Here is a 19,238-nt window from a genome sequence, read left to right on the forward strand (position 1 = left end):
GCATCAATTCCCTCTTCAAATTATGTGCCACAAGCTGAATTCCATAGAGGCAACTGAAAGTTTTTCCAAGCAGTCATTTATGTTGATACCAGTTTCAACTGAAAATTCAGCAACAAATGTCAAGCAGTATCAAGCTTTGTTATATGTTGGACCAGCTGAGAGGTGAGTAAAGGATTTTAAGGAAGCAGGGACATTTCATGCTGATGAAACAGGATCTCAAATACCACAGTGACACTGCTTAAATGTTTTTTTTTTACTTACTTTGCTACTTCTAATGAAACACTGTCAAACAGCACTGATATGCTTGTGTATGTTTTCATGCATTACTAAATCAACCTTTAAGTGTTAAAAAACTATCAGGGTACTGCAAGTCCTCAGCGTTCAACCTGCCAATTGTTGTTGTGTTTTAGTCTGTGTCTCCATTCTCTCATTTTCCCTGTTTGTGTGCATTGTGTGTGTGTATGCACTGGCCTTTGTGCATTGTGGGGACCAAGTTTCAGACACACACCTGGTGGCAGTAACACACCTTGTCTGATGATCTCATTTGGGCAGCTTCATAAGGAAGGAGCAGTGGATCAGTCTTTGCTGGATTGTTGCCTTGAACGCGGTAAATGAAGCGCTGCTCCTGCTCCTATTTTTTGGGTTAATTGTGAAGATACGTTAACTGGTCTGTCCCTGTGTACAGCATTTAGAAATTGTGAGATATTGAGTGGTGAGCTGGCTCTGGTGTGGATTCTAGGAGAAAAGTGACTTTGTCTGCATCTAAAAGGAAACCTTGTGGAGACTGGACCTTCCAACTGCTAAGATATTTTTTGAACTGTGTTTTTTCTGTTGACTGTGAATAAATGCACTGTATTCAGCCGTGGGCGTGAGTCCTGCCTCTAAACATGACACAAATCTTTGAGCCCTAAAAATAATAAATACTTTAAAAGAAGAAAGAAAATTGTGGACTCTTAAGCTTGACACTCTAAGCAAAAGCCACAAGTAGCCATAAAGTAACTGTAGAAAACATGTAGACTTACGGATCTGATTTATTAGAAATTTTATTGGAAAATTTCATTACTGGCTACTGGAACGACCACAGATTGTTGGCTGAGTTATTTGCTAGAAAATAAAATCAAAAAACAAAAAGCAAAATTGTTAAGGAAGCTGCAGAAACACTTCTGTTCAGATTATAGTGGAGAGTTAAAAAAAATCCAGAATGTATATTTTAAAAACTCATGTCTTTCATTGTTAAAAACAGTCTAATGCAGCCTCTTCATTAACATTAGTACTATTATACTATTAGAAGGTCTACTGTGGTCCTCGTGCCACTGTGGTCATGAGAGGTTGAACCATTCATTCTCACTATGTGAGGATGGCCTGGCAGACTTCAGCTAAGCAAACTGATTAAACTTTCATTGATTGTGCACAAAGTTGAAACTGATCAGTTCTGGATTTTCCATTTCATCATATTTTAAGCCTGTATAGCAAAGCGGTGGGATCCTGTAGGAAAGCTGGAAGGTTGTTCCTCTTAACGTAGACAGTGAAGGACAAAGCAGCAGCTGACAGAAGCAGAGGCCACTTATATGATCTACTGGGTTTGGGCTCATCGCATTGCCTGGTCTGCAGGGGTTGAGTCACTCTCTCCCACTGAGTGAGGATGGCCTGGCGGGCTCCAGTCCACTTTCCTGGCCCCCTGAGACGATACTGGTACGGCGTGCAGGGACCAAAGAGCACATTCATTCCCAGCCTGGGGTCAGTCAGCAGCATCCTTGAGATGTTGGGTTGAACTCCCACTAGCTCTGCTATTTCATCCATGTAGCTGACATAGTTCACCTGGATGGTGTGTCTCTGACTGGTGACATACCTAAAAAAGTTTGAGTTGAACATATGAAAATGCAGATCTTAAATGTAGGTTTCTATAAAGCTGAGTAAATCCACTTCATTACCTTTGAGCCATGGCCTCCTGCTTACACTGAATATCTTTTAGCATGGCAGCTGATGAAGGAAGCTTTATGCAGCCTGTTTGAAAGGGGACAAAGCTGTTTACTGTAGTAAAAATAACAACTCTATAAAAATTCTAAAATCCTGAGCGATGAGAAAAAGCTGTGTTAAAGAAAAAGTACATTTTACCTTTAAAGACACGTGTAGCCCATCTGGCCTGCATCTCAGAGATGGGCATAATGGCTCCCAGTGGCTGCACTAGACCAATGATAGCCAGCGTGGGGCGTTCAAGCTCAGGAGGAAACACATATTTGTACAGAGATGCTTTGTTGTTAGACACAGAGACCACCTGTGAAGCCAGGAATGGAAAGGAAAACCGGTATCCTGTAGCAAACACCTGAAAGACAGCGGTCCATGTTAGTCAAAAGTCAGTTTCACTGTTCTCTATGAAGGTGAAGAAAAGTGGGTAATTCCAGACCTACCACCAGGTCAACATCTTCCACTACACTTCCATCATCAAACTCCACACTGGAACCTTGTAATCTGCGGATGTTGGGTTTCACCTGAACAGTTCCAGAGAGGATGCGGTTGGGAAGCTCATCATTCACTGTGGGATGTTGGCTGAACACCCTGAAATAAAAAGTCAAAAACACAAAACAAATTCAGACATGAAACAATTCAGACACAAATTACATTGTAAAATGTAATGTATTAGTAGAATACTGTACCTGTGCCTTGGCTTTAGGTTGTACAGAGCGTGATCAAATTTTTTGTTGAGCCGGCTCTCTCTCAGACTACAGAAAACACCAAAGGGAAGAATTTTTCTTAGGAAACCTGTCCCCCTGTTAAAAAACAAGTCAACGGGAATCCCATTGTCCCAGACTCTGTTCAGAATCCATGCTCCCCTTCGAGTGCTCAGGTAAAGCTTGAAAGAAGGAAAAAAAAAAAAAAATCAGCAAGTTTTGCTGTTACGTCTTCTTTTATGTCCACATCCATGTGTCACAGGTCATTGCTTGTGTAGTATTTGAACTGTATTCAGCCTAAAACTGTGAGAATGGTGAAACTTATTTTCATCACTAAGTATGTTAAATACTCAAACAGTTCAGACACATTTTTTCTCTAATGATGCGACCAACTCATTCCAACCTGCTTGGTGACTCTACTCAGTTCCACTGCTATGTCTCCTCCAGAGTTTCCAATTCCAATCACCATGACCTTTTTATTCCTCCACTCCTCGGGAGTCTTGTAGTCTCTGCTGTGGAAATACTTCCCCGTGAAAGTTTCAATGCCTGAAGAAAATAAGACAGACTTATGGTGGGTAGACACAATGTTTCAATACTTCTGCTATAAAAAGACTGATCTATATTAAAAGACACACAAAAGTTTCACCCATGCTTTGTTGAAGGTTGATTAGTTCTGTCCCTTGAGTGAACTATAAGATAAGAATAACGTTCCTTTTTGATAAAGCATATAGTTAGAGTTGGATCAAGTGACCCAAAATCCTCCCGTAGTTATGCTGCAATAGGTCTAGGCTGCTCGGGGATTTCCATGATGCATTGTGTGTTTCTTCGCCAGTCATCTTTTTTGCTTACTATGTGTTAATACACCTCTCTGCATTTAATTATTAGTTATTATTAACCTCTGGCTCTCTTCCACAGCAGTTCTTTGTCCTGTCTTCATCCACTCACTCCCAAACCGGTATTGAATTGAATGTTGATAGCTTGTAGGCCAAGGGTTACCTGGAAAGTCATGAAGAGGCATGTTGGGGTTGCAGTGATGTCCAATACAGATCATCACAGCTTCAAAAATGTGTTTCTCTTTCTTGCCATCTTTGTTCTCAGTTTCAACAACCCACTCGCCTGAATGAGAAAAATCTGATTTCTGCTTCACCTGCAAGACTTTGGTCTGGAAAACAGAAAGACAGACGCAGGGGACAGAACAAAGTGTTTTTTTCTATGAAATGAATGTTATAGTAATTAGGATTTAATTTAAATCATTTAATTTTTAATTATGTGATACAATTTACCATTTCAGACATCATAAAGCATTCTTACATTAAAGTGTATGTGTTTAGTGAGCTGGAAGTGGTCAGCATACATCCGAAAGTAGTCCATGATGAGGGAGTTGTGCATGAAGTTTGGGAAGTGTGCAGGGATGGGAAAGTCACTGAAACACATCATCTCCTTTGAGGTGTTGATGATGACGGAGTGGTAGATGCTGGCCCTGTCTGGCTCTGGATTCTCCTAAAGGGGGATTTTTTTTTTTTAAAAGATAATTGAGCTGAAGCACCATTACTCATTCAATGCTCGTCAGAGGCTTGAGCACAGTTTTACTATAAATCTACCAATATAATCTGCTGTATTATTGATAAAACGACTTTATAGTGCATAAGGTGACATATACTTAATATAACACTTGCTGTTGGAGACTTAATTACTTCAATAATATCTACAGTATTGTGCAAAAATCTTGAGCCATCCATTTATATTTTGCTTGAAAGGAACCAGACATAATTTTTTTAAGTGGTCTTGAGTGGTACTTCTCCAGGCTTTCTGGAGGTTTTTGAGATTTGCTTTGTACTTAGAAATCTCCAATTTAAATAAACCTGTGGCCAATTAACCCAATTATTTTTAAAGTGCTCATCCAGATGTTTCTTTTTATTACCACTTACATAATTAATCTAATAAAAGGAAAGCACCAACCTTAAACCTCCACAGACCACCAATATCATCACTGCTTTCGAAGCAGACAGGCTCCAGCCCCTCATCCAAACAGCACTTGATACAGGCCAGTCCTGAAGCCCCTCCACCAATCACTGCCACACGACGACTCATACTGCAGCTCTGCGAAGGAGACATCAGATCGGCTCAAAAACGTTTACTGTTAAGAAACTGCAGCCAAAGAGCTGTACGCAACAAGTAGTTACCTTCAGAAGAAACAGAAAAAGCTGAAACAGACTTTTAAACTGATGTAGAAGTTTCTACTTAGGATCAGTGGCATCTGAATTCGTAGGATTTACAGAAACCCAATAGATCTAAACTGAGTTTCAAGTTTTTTTCTTTTTGAATTTCTGCATAATTTTTCAGCAGCACTCTTACAAAGATTTTCTTATAGCATTTTAGCACTGTTACTGTCACAGCTATCAACAATTGCAGGTTTATATTGTGTAATAACTCAGCTGGATAAAATCGTGGGCTCTGTTGGAGTCTCAGTCCTCAGGACCTCACAGTTCTGTTTTTAACAGAAGAGTTTACCCTATCAGAACACTGATTGTTCTTTGGCCTCTGCTCACTGATCATCCTCAGTTACCAAATCTTGCCCTCGACCAGGGGTAGGCAAATCCAGGCCTGTGTCCTGCAGGTTTTAGATATTACCCTGACTCAACACACCTGAATTAAATGATTCCTTCATTACCAGGCCTCTGGAGAACTTCAAGACATGCTGAGTTGGTAATTTGGCAATTTGAAACAGCTTGTTGGATTAAGGACACATCTAAAACCTGCAGGACACCAGTAATTGAGGCCTGGAGTTGCCTAGTCCTGCCCTAGACGATATGACGACAGCATTGATCTGTATTTTATAAACCACCAAAAGTCAAAACATTTAAATAATGAATGTGCTTTGCTTTGATATGACAAACTTTATTGTCGTTGTTAATGTCATGGTCTGCGCAGGCAGTGGAAAGTAGTGGCCCCAAGTGCAGATGAACAAAACGAAAAAAAGGAGAACTGGATTTTAACAAACGGCGTGCCTTTTATTGAGGCCAAAAAACATGAACCAAACACAAAAACAAAAAAAGAGAGATAAACGAGAAACCAATTACAAAAATCTAAACCTAAACTAAATACACAAAAACCAGGAACACTAGAAAAACCACGAGGTTAGCCGTGGATGATAAGCAGATGAACCAGCAACAAACAGAAGAAGACCAAGGGCTTAAATACACAGAGGGATGATGAGGGAATAAGACATAGGAGGAGAACACAGCTGGGAGCAATCGCAACTAATGTGACCAGGGGAAGCAAAACTTAAATACTGAACACTGGACAAGAGACTATCAAGTAAAACAGGAAACATGAGACAGACACAGAGGCAGGAACTTTACACTGAAAGCAGGAGGACACACGGCACACAGACATGAAAACATAGCTAGATCAGACGTGACACAGGGGAAGCACAGAGAAAGAAGTCAAGAGACAAAAATCTAAATAGCAATGAAATCAAAGACTATATAATAATTTTAAATACAAAATCCTGGGTCGGTGACCCAGTGTTTTGTATTTAAAATTATACAGAAAGGCTACTCCTGCAGGAGTGGTAGCCTACGTACATTACCAAGTGCTGTAAACATCACTCTTGATTCTGCTACACTGATGAACTCAAAAGTTATACAAGGTTCTTACCTCTAGTACATCGAAGAAAATAATAATTTTTGTGTTGCCTGCAGCCTAGTAGTAGCAAGAGTGAGAGCTGTGCAAGTAGGGTGCTAATCATTGATTCCAAAGCAAGCAAGCCCTTGGATGGACTGCTGACCTGTCCGAGGAGAGTAAATATGAGTAATCAGAATGAGACTGAAATGAGCTCTGAACTCACCATCTCTGGTCCAACTACAATGACTGAGGCTAACTCTGTGGCTAATTGCAAGGGGTACTTTGTCCACGCTAGTTTAGCATTTCTTTTAATTATTTACTGTTATTATTTACTTATTTACTGTTACTTATGCTTATGTTGGTTGTTGCTTTATTTTTGCTTTTTTTTTCCAGCTGGTGATCAAGCAGATTTCCAGTGTCTTTTCTCTCTATCCCACTTCTCCTCCATTTTTCATTCCTCTCCTTCTGTTAACTGTCTTCCCAACTTTTCTTTCCTTCTTATTTTTCTTTCCCGTCACCTAGTCCCATTATAATAACTTAAAATAGAAATAAAAATGGAATAAACTGTTAGCAAAAGCCGTAATGGCATTTTTCTTGGCCTTCAGACAATAATTCCGATTGCTACAGTACAGGATGGGGGAAAAAGGAATTCTTTTAATTTGCATTTGTAATGTACTGTGTTTTAAGAGGGATTTCATCTGTTTGGGTGTGCATATTCACAACCATGCTTAAGTTCTGGCTGGTTTTTGTTTTTTTAAACATGTGACTTTTGCTACACTTGCACAGCAACAGATCTGTGCAGTGATTTGTATTGGTGTGAATTGGTTTGTCTGTAAGTGGATGATTCCTTGACCCTGCGGCTCAGGCTCACAGGATCAGGCTTTTGCTTATGCTCAGTATGTACCACCAGGGGGCGTATTACTCAGTCTTCATTTTGCAGATTGGACACTTTTATCTGTACTAACAATATTTAATGATTATTCATTCATATGGATAAAAGATTTTCTTATGGTTCCACAAGTAAGATGCACTAATGTTCAGTTTCTGGTGAACTTTAGTGCACCGTACTTTACTGTGAGGAAAATGTTGTGCCATGGTGATCTGTTGTGTATATCATGGTGATCTGTTGTGTATATGACATCTATTGACTAGCTCATGCTGTGGCACTTTGATTGTTCAGCGATATTAATATCAATCTTGAGAATTTTTTTTGAGCTTGTATGAATTGTTTTCTGGTTGTTGCACCCACAATGCTGCTGTAGCCCCTTTGCTTCAATGTGTTTTTGTATATTCAGTGATGATCTTCTGAATACCTTAGATGTAATGTGTGGTTAACATTTTTCTCTTTTTTGGACCATTCTCTAAAAACTCTGGAGGTGACTTCTGGGAAAATCCCACAGATCAGCAGTTTCTGAAATACCGGAAATGCCACCAACATTCAGTCAGTTCAATCAACTTTTATCTCCATTCTGATGCTTGGGTTGAACTTCAACATGTTGTCTTAGCAATGTTGTCTTAGGCTTAAATGCATTGAGTTTTCTGTAACTAACAAACTGGCCAGTGAGTGCATATGTTTAACTCTAGCAACTTTGTTTGAACTATATCATATAAAATTAATCATTGAAAATAATTTTCTGCAGCCAGTATTAATCAGTGACTCAAATAAAAGTTTCTGTAGATAGGCATGATGCAAAAAAGCAACAGTTACCAAAAACCACACCACGAAAAACAAACACAATCAATTTTGCAGATTTAACAAATCCAGTCTTTTAATTTTTAATGTTTTAATTTTAATATACATTTTTTATTTCTTATTCAGCTTGACAAGTTATGTACTGTATTGTAAAAACAATCTCTGCCTACATCTCCTTCATTCACCCTGCAATTAACTGAAGAGATCTCTGGAATGAAGAAGCAGAGAAGTAAGAGGCAAAGTGGAGCTTATTGTAGAAGATACAACACAACAGAGTAGCACCTGAGAGAAACATTATTATGCTCAGTTTAGAAGAATGTTTGATGTCTGGCTTTGGTTCTGTTACCACTCTGGTCTTAAAAGGCTGAAACACCCGGTCCCACTGAGTGAGGATAGCCTGACGGGCTCCAGCCCACTTTCCTGGTCCAGTCAGACGGTACTGGTATGGTGTGCAGGGTCCTAAAAAAACCTGCAGCGCCAGTGTTGGGTCCTTAAAAAAGAGCCATGGTATGTTTGGCCTTACCCCCACCTCTTCAGACAGAGAGTCCATGTAAGGGATGTAGTCCACTTGCAGTGGGTTGCGCTCTGAGCATGCAAACCTAACAGAGAAGTAAATAAAGAAACAACAGATAACACTGAAAAAGCATATATTAACCAGTCTAAGCTAAAAGACTTTGTAAAACATTCATCAGAATACAAAAAATAAGGATTCTGGTGGATGAGCAGCTTTTTAATATATCTTAAAAATAATTTCCTACTTCTGATACATGGTTGCCGTGTCCTTCTCAATTTCCTTCATCATGTTCTCCTCTGTGGGGAGGGCTGTTAAACCTGTCATGGAAAAATTCAGAACAATTTCAAACACAGAGAGTTATTGCATGATGATCTTACTTTTGCACTGGAGCATATGCTTTAGGTTTGCATTAATAGCTCTAGTGTTTTCTCAATTCAAAATATAAAGCATACATCACAGAATTCCTACTGAAACCCCTTCCATGACTTTGCACCATCAAAATATTCTCCTATACCTTTTTATGTTTTACCTTTAAACACTCTTGTAGCCCAACGTGCCTGCATCTCAGCCAGAGGGTTAATAGCACCAAAGCTATGTATGAAGCCCACCACTGCCAGTGTTGGTGAGGTCAGTGCAGGAGGGAACACATGTTTGTAGAGCTGCAGCCTGTAACCACATTTAGCCTGTAGAGCTGAGGGCAGGAAAGGAAAGCTGTAGTTGTACCCTGTGGCAAACACAACCACATCCACCTGTATGACAGACAAACAACCCTGGGATTAGATGAACGTGCATTTAAATCCCCTTTACATCATTTCAAAAATAAAACCAAATAAAAAGGGACAGTCCAAGAATTACTACTGGGATATCCTATATTTTTCACATGAACAGAATAGTTGTTGAAGTGATAAATACCTTGTCTATGGTGCTTCCATCAACAAAGACCACACTGGACCCACAGAACTCCCTCACGTTTGGTTTCACTGCAACACGACCTGAGATTATTCGAGCTGGCAAGTCATCATTCACTACAGGAATCTGTGCAAAAAAGCTGAATACAGTTTTACAGGAGCTATGTTAGTGACCAAGGCAGTTAGACACAAATACCTGGTGCAAACATACAGTAGACATGGCAAGATATCAAGTCACTGTTATCTAAATAAATACATTCATACATACATAAACTTTGTTTGTTTAGACCATAAACATGCTGCACATTACACCATGTGTATTTCAGATTCACTCTCTTTTAACAAATATATACTTTAGTTTTGCATTTACCATTTGTTACAATTCCTAAGGAAGATTTAACACATAATTTTTGAAGTTCTCGGTTATGATGATGTATTTTTAATTGAAATCTTTGACCCTGCTTTTACCCATGTTTCGGTTTCAGGCCATATAGTTTGTGGTCCAGTGCTTGATTCAGCTTCTTCTCTAACATTGTGTTGGTCCATGAGGGGAAGAGCTTTTGTATCAGTGCGTCCATTCGAGAACTCCCGACAACATCCAGCGGAAGTCCCCCTGGCCCTACACGGCCAAGAACCCATGCTCCACTTCTAGTACTGAGGTACACCTGCAGGTCATGTCAGCACAGTGAAGTTTCAGATTAATGAGTTATTTTCCTTTAAGAATACAGTGCTTTCATATGGCCTGTATTTGTATAGTGCTTTACTTAGTCCCTAAGGACCCCAAAGCGCTTTACACGTTCAGTCATCCACCCATTCACACACACATTCACACACTGGTGATGGCAAGCTTATAAACACCACTGTACCTTTTGAATACAACATATAAGTAAAGAAATGTAGCACTGCAGCTTACCTTCTCTGCAACCCTGCTCACATCCACAGCAATATCACCCCCAGAGTTCCCAATCCCGATGACCACCACCCTTTTCCCCTCCAGACCCTCAGCACTGCAGTATTCCCAACTGTGGAAATATTTGCCTCGGAAACTCTCAATACCTAGAATGAGTAAAAGAAAATATACTGAACTAGTTGCTAAATATAAATATTTGTCAGTCATTTCAACCACCGTTGAAACATTAACACACAACACAGTGTGTGACATCTGTTGAGTTGGAGTGACAGCAGCTGCTGCATTTCTTAAATTTACCTGGGAAGTCTCTGAGTGGCAGGTGAGGCTGGGTGAAATGTCCAGTGCAAACCATCACAGCATCAAAAACACGGGTCTCCTTCTGACCCTCTCTGCTCTCCGTCTCCACCTCCCACTGACCTGTCACTTCAAAATTTGTCGTCTGCCTCACGCTGATCACAGTAGTCTGACACAAACACAGACACTGATAAATATTCTTCACTGACATTCATCTGCAACATTTACCGGCAAGACATTATTAAGACATTATTTCAGCTCTGCATTAAAGCAGCCACTTTATAAGAGCCTCTATTTTTGATAACAACTAAAACGCTAACAATATAATTTTTGTTTTTTCTTCTTTATGAAGATCACCGACCTGGAAGCGTATATGTGGCAGCAGGTTGAACGTCTGAGCATACAGACGGAGATACAGCAGGACCTCAGAGTGGTGCATGTTGTTAGGGAGGTCAGCAGGAGGTGGGAAGTCGCTGAAAGACATCATCTCTTTGGAGCTGTTGATAATCACTGACTTATAGATGTGGGCCCGTCCCGGCTCTGGCTTCTCCTGAAGGAGGAGAACATAAAGACAAAGAACGAAAAACAATACAACTTTGCTTCTATTTAAACTCTGACTTTAAGTATATTTCAGAACTGTGTCAGTGTCTTACAGGTCTCTTAATCTCTGGATGTGTCTTCTCTATTTTCACACGTTTCTGTGGGATAGTTGCCCACTCTCTCCAACTTTGATACCATCTCTCTCATTCGCTCCAGTGAAATTTAAATTGTTTATTTTAAACTTTGACTTGATGTATGAGCAGTGAATTAAGGAATTTACATTACTTTAGTAATGTAGCTTTTGTTAAAACCACAAAACAGCTGGGAACAGATTCCCCACTTCACTTCAGTATCAAAATGACTGAACTGCTCTCCATTTTAACACTTGATCCATGTTAGACCAGCCAGTTAAGTACATTTTCTGGGATCTCTGCTTTAACGTTGCAGCCCTCTGCCTCACTCAGTCACACAAGTCATTCTCAGCAAAACTGCATCTTTGTGTGTGTCACTACAGAAAAAATAGCACTGCAGATCTTTTTTGCCACATATTCCCAACAAAGGTTGTTTGAAATACATGATTCAAGAATTTAAAGCAACTAATTTTCCAACTTTTTTCAAAAGCTCGTTTTTTACTTTTTTTTTTTTTCTAAATTTTGAACTTCCATTTACGTGTCTGTATTTAAAAACAGTAAACCTTGCAAGAAATTATTTAACAATTTGAATGTTAAGCTTCACTTCAGTATGCTCTCACTTATATCCCCCCAAAAAACCCCATTGTTTCCCACCTTAAATCTCCAAAGACCTCCAATGTCATCACTGCTTTCAAAGCATGTGGGCTCTAGACCTTCATCCAGACAGCCTTTGATGCTCGTCAGTCCTGAGGGTCCTGCACCGATCACTGCCACTCTCTGAACCATGCTTGCACAGCTAGCTGATCTGTTACAGACGTTTGCAGTTTGAAAAATGGTTGAGTTTTATGTTTAGAGCATGACTGTTTCACACACATTGTTTCTGAGTTGTTAACTTGCATGTAAGTGTGCCTTTTTTCCATTACTTGAGTCAATCAAGGATAATTACATTAAATTCAGCAGCACGCAGAGAAGTGCTGAATGAGACTGAAATGACATCTTACTTTGAAAAGCTGCACATTTACATTTTCTTCAGTTTTCCTCCAAAAATGAATCCAATTAGTTTTACTTGTCCTTAGCAATGGTGCTGTGATTTGGTCTAATACCTAAGTGTTTGGAGTAAACAGACCTAATTTACTGTAGAGATTTTCACTTGTAAAACACAGATTAATAACATTAGTGGCAAAAAGGGGGTTCCTCCAGTGATTTTCATGCTGTAACAAGTCTGTAAATGATTTTATGTTTTGAGACTGATGGTGTTAGCTCTCCATTCAATTCAGAGGATTTTCTTTTCCCTGGAACTTTAACAAACACAATTTTAAAAAGTACATTAATGAAATACCAGCTCATTATGGTAAATGCCCTGTATTTGTATAGTACTTTACTAGTCCCTAAGGACCCCAAAGCGCTTTACACATTCAGTCATCCACCCATTCACACACACATCCACACACTGGTGATGGCAAGCTACATTGTAGCCACAGCCGCCCTGGGGCGCACTGACAGAGGCGCCCCATTAAAAAGTTTCTTACAAAGTTAAGGACATTAGCAAATAAAAATAAAATCACCACAAACTAAAGATATATCAGCCTTACCTCTTCTTCACAGGGAGAGAGGAAGAATGGATTCCTGTCCTCCTGTTTAAGTAATCAGTTATATTTTAACAGACAAGGCAGGTTGATCATTGAGCGGAACAAGAGTCAATAAACCAAGTTAATAAATAAAGACAAAAATTATACAAAAACTTGTACTTTTTTTTGTAATTAAACAAACACCACAGACCTGCTTCTTTGTACTAATATAAACCGTATTTAAGCCCCAAATTTTCTGTATTGAAGTTTTCTGGACTTTGCAATGAGAAATGCAGCCTTTTCAATACACAGTCTACAATTAGTTTCTCAAAAAGTTACCCAAACAAAGTAATAGTAGTACAGGAGGTACAGGAGGAATCACATGGTTATGTGACATATGTGGCAAGTATGAAAATATAACATCTGACTTCAATCCAGGCCCATAGGAAATATATTATTATTAATTTATATGTCTTAGTAATGCTCAAATTGCCAAATAAAGCATTGTTATGAGCTCAAGTCAGTGTCTTTGAGTAACAGCAATAATTTAAATTCCAGTGGGAGGGCCTTTGTGCACGGAAGCATCAGATTAAAAGTAAATACCACCATTAATATCTAAGTGGTTTTCTTTAGCATTAACTCTGCAAACCATTAATCTACACCTCACTGGAGCTTCATCAGACACACTGGAGTTACAAAATGCTAACTCAACCTTAAGCAAGATAGATGATTGTATCTCCTTACTTTCACATTCTGCCCTTTTGGACTTAGTTCTTTTGGATTAGCTCTAATTTAGCAGTTTTTGGGAGGTCCCAGGTTAACCATGAATGTTTTTGGGAGGTCACCAGTTTTAACTTCTTGAGACTGTACATGAACGACAACATACACATGACACACTACAGGGCCTGGTTGAATTGTTCTCCATAAACAGAAAATGCTGGGTTTTCTGTTTAGGGCCTGTGATGGCAAGCCACACGTGGTAAGCTCCACACCTCACCACTAGTTGCTTCACTTTAGTTTACTTTGCAGTCACTACACTTATTTTCAAATATACTGTTTCCCTATTAAATTTGGTTTTTTTTTTCCATCACACCTTCCAATGTTAATATGGGGTGCACACATATCAACGCTGGAAGGTCAAAGTTCTGTTTTATGTTACATCTTTCTTTGTTTGAATTACCTGGGGGTTTGGCTTCTCCTTCCTGGCTGGCAAAAGGTATGACAAAGGGCTGGGGGATCTGAAGTACTGCTGACAGCCTCAGTGGACTAAACCACATGCTTCATTGCCTGGGGGGTGTTTGGAGTTTGTTTAACTGTTTTGTGTTAGCTGGTTATATGGCAGTCATCCCGTATTTAAGTTCCCTCTGTCATTTCAGGAAGTCAGTTTGTCTTATGTTTGTTTGATGTTTTGTTAGTTTTATTTTGAGTTTAGTTTATTGAGTTGACCTCTTATATTGGTCTGCCTGTTTAAGTGTTTGGCTTTGTTAATTATCTTTCATATTTATATCATATTCATATTCATATCTTTCATATTCTAAAAACAAAAAGCCTGAAACAAAAACTGCGTTTTATGACATATTTTTTCAGTTTTAGGCTCAAGTCTGTCAAAAGAACCAATGCAAATTAAAATATTTTTTTCCAGGAGTGAGTGTTCATATCCTGAACCACGAAAGAACACAGTTTTATTTATATAAATGAAAACATTTTTTTCAGTATTTTAGGCAATGTCTTTATTGGCTTTTTTCATGAGTGTTAGACAAGAAGAACTGCAGGTAGAAAATGGTGCATTTGCACATTATCAGATATTTTAAATGGCACACACTGCTATCATCATCAGTACCCAATGGGGTCAAACTAAAGGTTCTTTTTTTTTTAGTTAACAGAAACCTAAAGGTATAATCTAAAGTAAAACTGTCAAAGCAAACAAAGATATGTGATGGTGCATCTAAATTTAGATATGCATTTGGTGACACATCTTCACCCCGTGGACCTTGTTATGAACTGCAGGCTATTCGACATATTAAGGAGTCAATCAAAATACACATAATGCACTGTTATGTATCACTGAACATTTCATTAACAAAATCTTCTGCAGTTGGTTATCATTTTCTCTGACATGAGCCTTGCACATATAAACTTAATTTCCTCTTTTATTTCAGACTTCTGTCCATTTGTTTGAACCACATCATATTTAAGAATCACTCCAACTGCACTGTAGTGTGCATGACTTCTTTTTTCCTTTTGCGATTGAGCATCTTAGTTTGTTTTTTTTGCATTTGCAGGCCTCAGTGTGAAGATTATGCAGACCTTTGGAACTGGAAGGTACTTTTACAACTATATAATATTACATAATTGCAGCACATGATTTTTACACTACGACAAGAAGAGGAGACTCCCAATTTATCCCCTCTTTCCCTGCAGGCCAGCAGGAAATGAATACACAGAAATTAAAAAAACAGATTTTCTGTAATTCACAGACCTGTTTTCTTTCCTCTTTAATCCATGTTAAATAATTTTGTTATTAAAATTGTTGTTATGTTAATTAAGTCCATTAATGCATTACATATCAGGATTCTGTGGTAAGCTGAACCACAACTTCCTCAGAAAAACTGTGCTTTTGTTCAGCATCTCAGTAGCAGCTTCCAGGGTCGTAACGATCTTGCCTTTAGAAAAAAGCACGACTATTATTATAGTTCCTGTGAATGTGAGCATCAGTGGAGAATACAAGCCAAATTTACTGGTGTTGTCTGGTATTTCTCTGGTTCTGAATGGTTGAGCAACCCGCTCCCACTGAGTGAAGATAGCTTGTCTGGCACCAGACCAGTTTCCAGGCCCACTAAGACGATATTGATAAGGTGTGCAGGGACCAAAGAAGACCTTTGCCCAGAGCACATGGTCTCTCAGAAAAAGCCTCAGGAGTTTTGGTCGAACACCTACCTGTGAATAAAAATCTGTTATGAAGAATTTTTCTTAATGTTGAAAATTTTATATATAGCTAAAGTGAACTCACTTCCCCAGCCATAAAATCCAGATATGGGATGTAATCAACCTGTAGAACAGCCTGCCGTGGACAAGGATAGCTGAGAAAGAAATATTTTCTTGTGTCATTAACAGGATTTAATGGGAATAAGTAATCGACCAGGGCCATTTAATAACTTTCAAAAATAATGTCTACCTTTGCATGTTTCTCCTCCTCTCAGACTCAATAACATCCAGCATTTTCTCTTTGGTTGGAAGACGACTCTGACCTTAAAGATATAATGTATCAGCTACTATTTCCCCAAACCCCGTGTAAGCTTGTTTGTTTGTTTGAAGAGTTTACCTAAAAAGACCTTAACAGCCCAGCGAGCCTGCATTTCCACTGTAGGCATGATTGGACCTTTTACTTGGAAAAGTCCCATGACGGCCAGTGTGGGAGGATGCAGGGATGGAGGAAACACTCTCCTAGAACATGAAAGATAAAACTATGTGGAGGTACTTTCAGAATTTTAATATGATAGCACTGTAAAAGTTGCCTGCAGCTTTATCATGTATGATTCAAACTTTAATCTCTAGACTTTACATTTGAGAGGATACCCATGCAAGTCAGTGATCCACTCTGTCCACCATGAACTTACTTGTACAGTGTCACCTCTTCAAATGGTCCCTCTGACAGAGTTGATGGTAGGAATGGGAACTTTCCAGTGTAACCTGTGCAAAATACCACGGCATCAATGTTCTCCTCCACCGTGCCATCTTCAAATACAACTCTAGAGTCCTTGAACCCTTCCAGATTGTGCTTCATGACTATTGCTCCCTGAAGGATTCGGCCTGGGAGATCGTCATTGATCATAGGCTTTCTCTCCATAAGTCTGTGAAAGAAGTAAAGTAGTGAAGTCTCTGTTGCTACAGATGCTGTTGTCTAATTGTCAGCTCATGCCATGCTGGTACTGATGAAATTATGAGTAAAACTCGACAAAGACTTATGTCAGACAAGAAACAATATAGAAATAATTCTGATTAATTTTTGTCTTTATTAGGTAGGAATTAAAATTGTAAGTGTCTTTCAGGTTTGAGGGGATTGTGCTGTCTTTTTTAAAGGTCTGTGAAGTTGTGACGACTATTTCAAAAGCACGTACATTACCTGTGTTTGGGTTTTAGACCATACAATATGTGGTCATATTTATTGTTCAGTGCTCTCTCTGCTGCCCAGTTGACCAAAGTCTTGGGGAGCAATTGGAAGAGGACATTGTTGATCCGTTTGATTACTGCCATGTCGAGAGGAACGCCATTGGTGGACATCCTGCCCATCACCCAGGCCCCTTGACGTGTACTGAGAAAGGTCTGTCGATACAAAAGCGGTACAGTCGACATTTGATCATCTCTCTCAGTCCCGTTCCTCCGTGACAAACCAAACGTTTGCATTTCACCTTCTCGGCCGATCTGCTAATCTCCACAGCAATATCACCTCCAGAATTGCCAATGCCGACCACCACCACCCTTTTTCCTGTGAAGGCATCTGCATCTTTATATTCCCAGCTGTGAAGACACCTGCCAGAAAAGGTTTCATGCCCTGGAGGAATACAGATTTTGCTACAGTCACAAGGAAAACATTTTTTCCAAGAATGTCATGATTTAAATACTATTACTCTATGATGTCCATTTATTTACCTTGAAAGTCAGACAATGGTAATGTTGGATGGGTGTAGTGACCTGAGCACACCAGAACGGCATCAAAGATGTGCCTCTCTTCCTGTCCGTTCTTGTTTATGGTCACTACTTCCCATTGGCCGGATAGAGAGAAATCCGGTCTTTGCAAAACACTCCTCACTGTGGTCTGAGGTGTGCATGCCCACATTGACAGAAAAATATACATTAATATAAAGAACACTGCTTTCATAGAATACTTGACCTGATGAGATGCCATCTACCTGAAAGTTAATGTATCTAAGCAGGTCAAAGTGTTCAGCATAGAGCCTGAAGTACTGCAGAAGCTGTGAGTTATGCATGAAGTTGGGATAGTCAGACGGCATTGGAAAATCACTGAAGCACATCATTTCTTTGGAGGTATTGACCACCAAGGACCGGTAGATGCTGGTTCGCTCTAGCTCAGGTGTCTCCTGTTGACACACATGAAAACAAGAGCAAAGCAGGTAAAAACATCTCTCTGCAACCATTCTACACTTTAATGCAGTGTTTATAATGATTGTTGTTGAATCATCAAACTTTGTAATGTGGTTGTGCCCCCACTTACTCTAAAATTCCACAAGCCGCCAATGTCATCACTGCTTTCAAAGCAGACAGGCTCGAGCCCCTCATCCACACAGATCTTGATACAGGCCAAACCAGAACTGCCTGCTCCAACTACTGCCACACGTCGAACCATTACTGAACACTTGGGTATGGAAAGACACTGTGAGTCAGACATGTTTCATGCACAAACATGAGACTGCATGCACATTTTTATGCTTCTTCTTCTGTCTTCCATAATCAACTACCTCAAAAGTAGTAAAATTGTAAGCTGTACACTATGTGCACAAAAGTAGGCCATTGTTACAAGTTTGAAAGACATGTCAGTTGTTCTCACCTTCTTCAGTTATATGCTTGTCCGTCCTGTTTAGCCGGTGTCGGGGCGTTAAACGGTGTGTAAGCTCCCATGACCTGAACTCTTGTTGTGCAATCAGTTAAACAATATGCCAGAGGAGGGACTTTAACCCTCCTCTTCAAATATTCTATAGAGGAGTGCTGGAATGAGTAAAAGAGGTGCTTCTTATTAGAACCCACATGAGGGGAAGACTTAGTTTCTCAAATCTGTACATTTTTGCATTGTTGCATCTGGATCATATGTGACGTAGTGTGTGTCCTTTACTGTGGTTTTTATCCAAATCTTTTGTAAGAGTGTGACATCTTTCAATTTGAGGATCTTTGAAGATCCTTCTGCAGGCTTCCCTCTGTATCAATGGCTCTGTTCTGAATGGCTTGATCCTTGGGCTTGCCTATCGATGTGTTTGCTGCTGATTGGCTCCTCCAAGACATCCTGCTGTTTAAAAGTTCGGGTCTCTATATTACTCTCCTGACAGCAACTTGGCCCAGACCTCCAAACCCTGCTATACTCTTTCTGTTATAGAGGAGAAGTCTCTTTAGGCCCAGTGTTTGTTAGTGTTGTATTAAGTGTTCTATCATGTAAATACATAAATTTGTTATCATATATAAGAGCTGAACTGCTTCTTTCCTTCTTTTTTTTTTAAAACACTGTTTTCTCTTGATTTGCATATTATAGAAAGTAAGATTCAGGAGTCTAGTTTGTTGTACTTAGGAATCAGGTATCACTGGGGTTTGTACCACAAAGAAGGTTTGTACTTTAGTCACTAAGACTGAAGTGGAGATGCTATCTTAATAAAGTCT

General features: G+C 39.4%; 3 protein-coding genes across 3 annotated transcripts; all 3 read right to left on the reverse strand.

The window, feature by feature from the left end:
• Positions 1-1,449: 1,449 nt before the first annotated feature.
• Positions 1,450-4,760, reverse strand: LOC134620584 (flavin-containing monooxygenase 5-like). Its single transcript, XM_063466797.1, has 9 exons — positions 4,629-4,760; positions 3,981-4,169; positions 3,666-3,831; positions 3,073-3,215; positions 2,655-2,851; positions 2,409-2,556; positions 2,116-2,323; positions 1,932-2,004; positions 1,450-1,849 (listed from the first exon to the last, which is right to left on the reverse strand). The coding sequence occupies exons 1-9, from the start codon at positions 4,758-4,760 to the stop codon at positions 1,450-1,452; spliced, it is 1,656 nt and encodes a 551-aa protein (XP_063322867.1).
• A 3,377-nt stretch (positions 4,761-8,137) lies between these two features.
• Positions 8,138-12,072, reverse strand: LOC134620591 (flavin-containing monooxygenase 5-like). The gene is made up of 9 exons (XM_063466803.1): positions 11,941-12,072; positions 10,977-11,165; positions 10,619-10,784; positions 10,325-10,467; positions 9,880-10,076; positions 9,416-9,551; positions 9,033-9,252; positions 8,748-8,820; positions 8,138-8,588 (listed from the first exon to the last, which is right to left on the reverse strand). The coding sequence occupies exons 1-9, from the start codon at positions 12,070-12,072 to the stop codon at positions 8,171-8,173; spliced, it is 1,674 nt and encodes a 557-aa protein (XP_063322873.1). The 3' UTR covers positions 8,138-8,170.
• Positions 12,073-15,413: 3,341 nt separating this feature from the next.
• On the reverse strand, positions 15,414-18,219 carry LOC134621272 (flavin-containing monooxygenase 5-like). The gene is made up of 10 exons (XM_063467698.1): positions 18,088-18,219; positions 17,765-17,953; positions 17,505-17,670; positions 17,264-17,406; positions 16,978-17,177; positions 16,472-16,705; positions 16,177-16,298; positions 16,030-16,102; positions 15,865-15,934; positions 15,414-15,791 (listed from the first exon to the last, which is right to left on the reverse strand). Exons 1-10 carry the CDS (start codon positions 18,217-18,219, stop codon positions 15,414-15,416), a joined length of 1,707 nt encoding a protein of 568 aa, XP_063323768.1.
• Between the last annotated feature and the right edge of the window lie 1,019 nt (positions 18,220-19,238).

Source organism: Pelmatolapia mariae, linkage group LG23 (genome assembly GCF_036321145.2).
Source record: "Pelmatolapia mariae isolate MD_Pm_ZW linkage group LG23, Pm_UMD_F_2, whole genome shotgun sequence".
Lineage (NCBI taxonomy): Eukaryota > Metazoa > Chordata > Actinopteri > Cichliformes > Cichlidae > Pelmatolapia > Pelmatolapia mariae.

What these genes read in the sequence shown, in the direction of transcription:
- LOC134620584 (XM_063466797.1), bottom strand. Translation starts at nt 4,760, where the DNA reads ATGAGTCGTCGTGTGGCAGTGATTGGTGGAGGGGCTTCAGGACTGGCC. An exon ending in AACCTAAAGCCAAGGCACAG is followed by an intron (nt 2,557 to 2,654) that starts GTACAGTATTCT and finishes TTTTTATTTCAG; the next exon opens with GGTGTTCAGCCAACATCCCA. An exon ending in TGGAAGATGTTGACCTGGTG is followed by an intron (nt 2,324 to 2,408) that starts GTAGGTCTGGAA and finishes GCTGTCTTTCAG; the next exon opens with GTGTTTGCTACAGGATACCG.
- LOC134621272 (XM_063467698.1), bottom strand. Translation starts at nt 18,219, where the DNA reads ATGGTTCGACGTGTGGCAGTAGTTGGAGCAGGCAGTTCTGGTTTGGCC. An exon ending in AGGAGGAGAAACATGCAAAG is followed by an intron (nt 15,935 to 16,029) that starts GTAGACATTATT and finishes TTTCTTTCTCAG; the next exon opens with CTATCCTTGTCCACGGCAGG. An exon ending in TGGATTTTATGGCTGGGGAA is followed by an intron (nt 15,792 to 15,864) that starts GTGAGTTCACTT and finishes TTTTATTCACAG; the next exon opens with GTAGGTGTTCGACCAAAACT.
- LOC134620591 (XM_063466803.1), bottom strand. Translation starts at nt 12,072, where the DNA reads ATGGTTCAGAGAGTGGCAGTGATCGGTGCAGGACCCTCAGGACTGACG. An exon ending in TGCCACATATACGCTTCCAG is followed by an intron (nt 10,785 to 10,976) that starts GTCGGTGATCTT and finishes TGTTTGTGTCAG; the next exon opens with ACTACTGTGATCAGCGTGAG. An exon ending in ATGGAAGCACCATAGACAAG is followed by an intron (nt 9,253 to 9,415) that starts GTATTTATCACT and finishes TCTGTCATACAG; the next exon opens with GTGGATGTGGTTGTGTTTGC.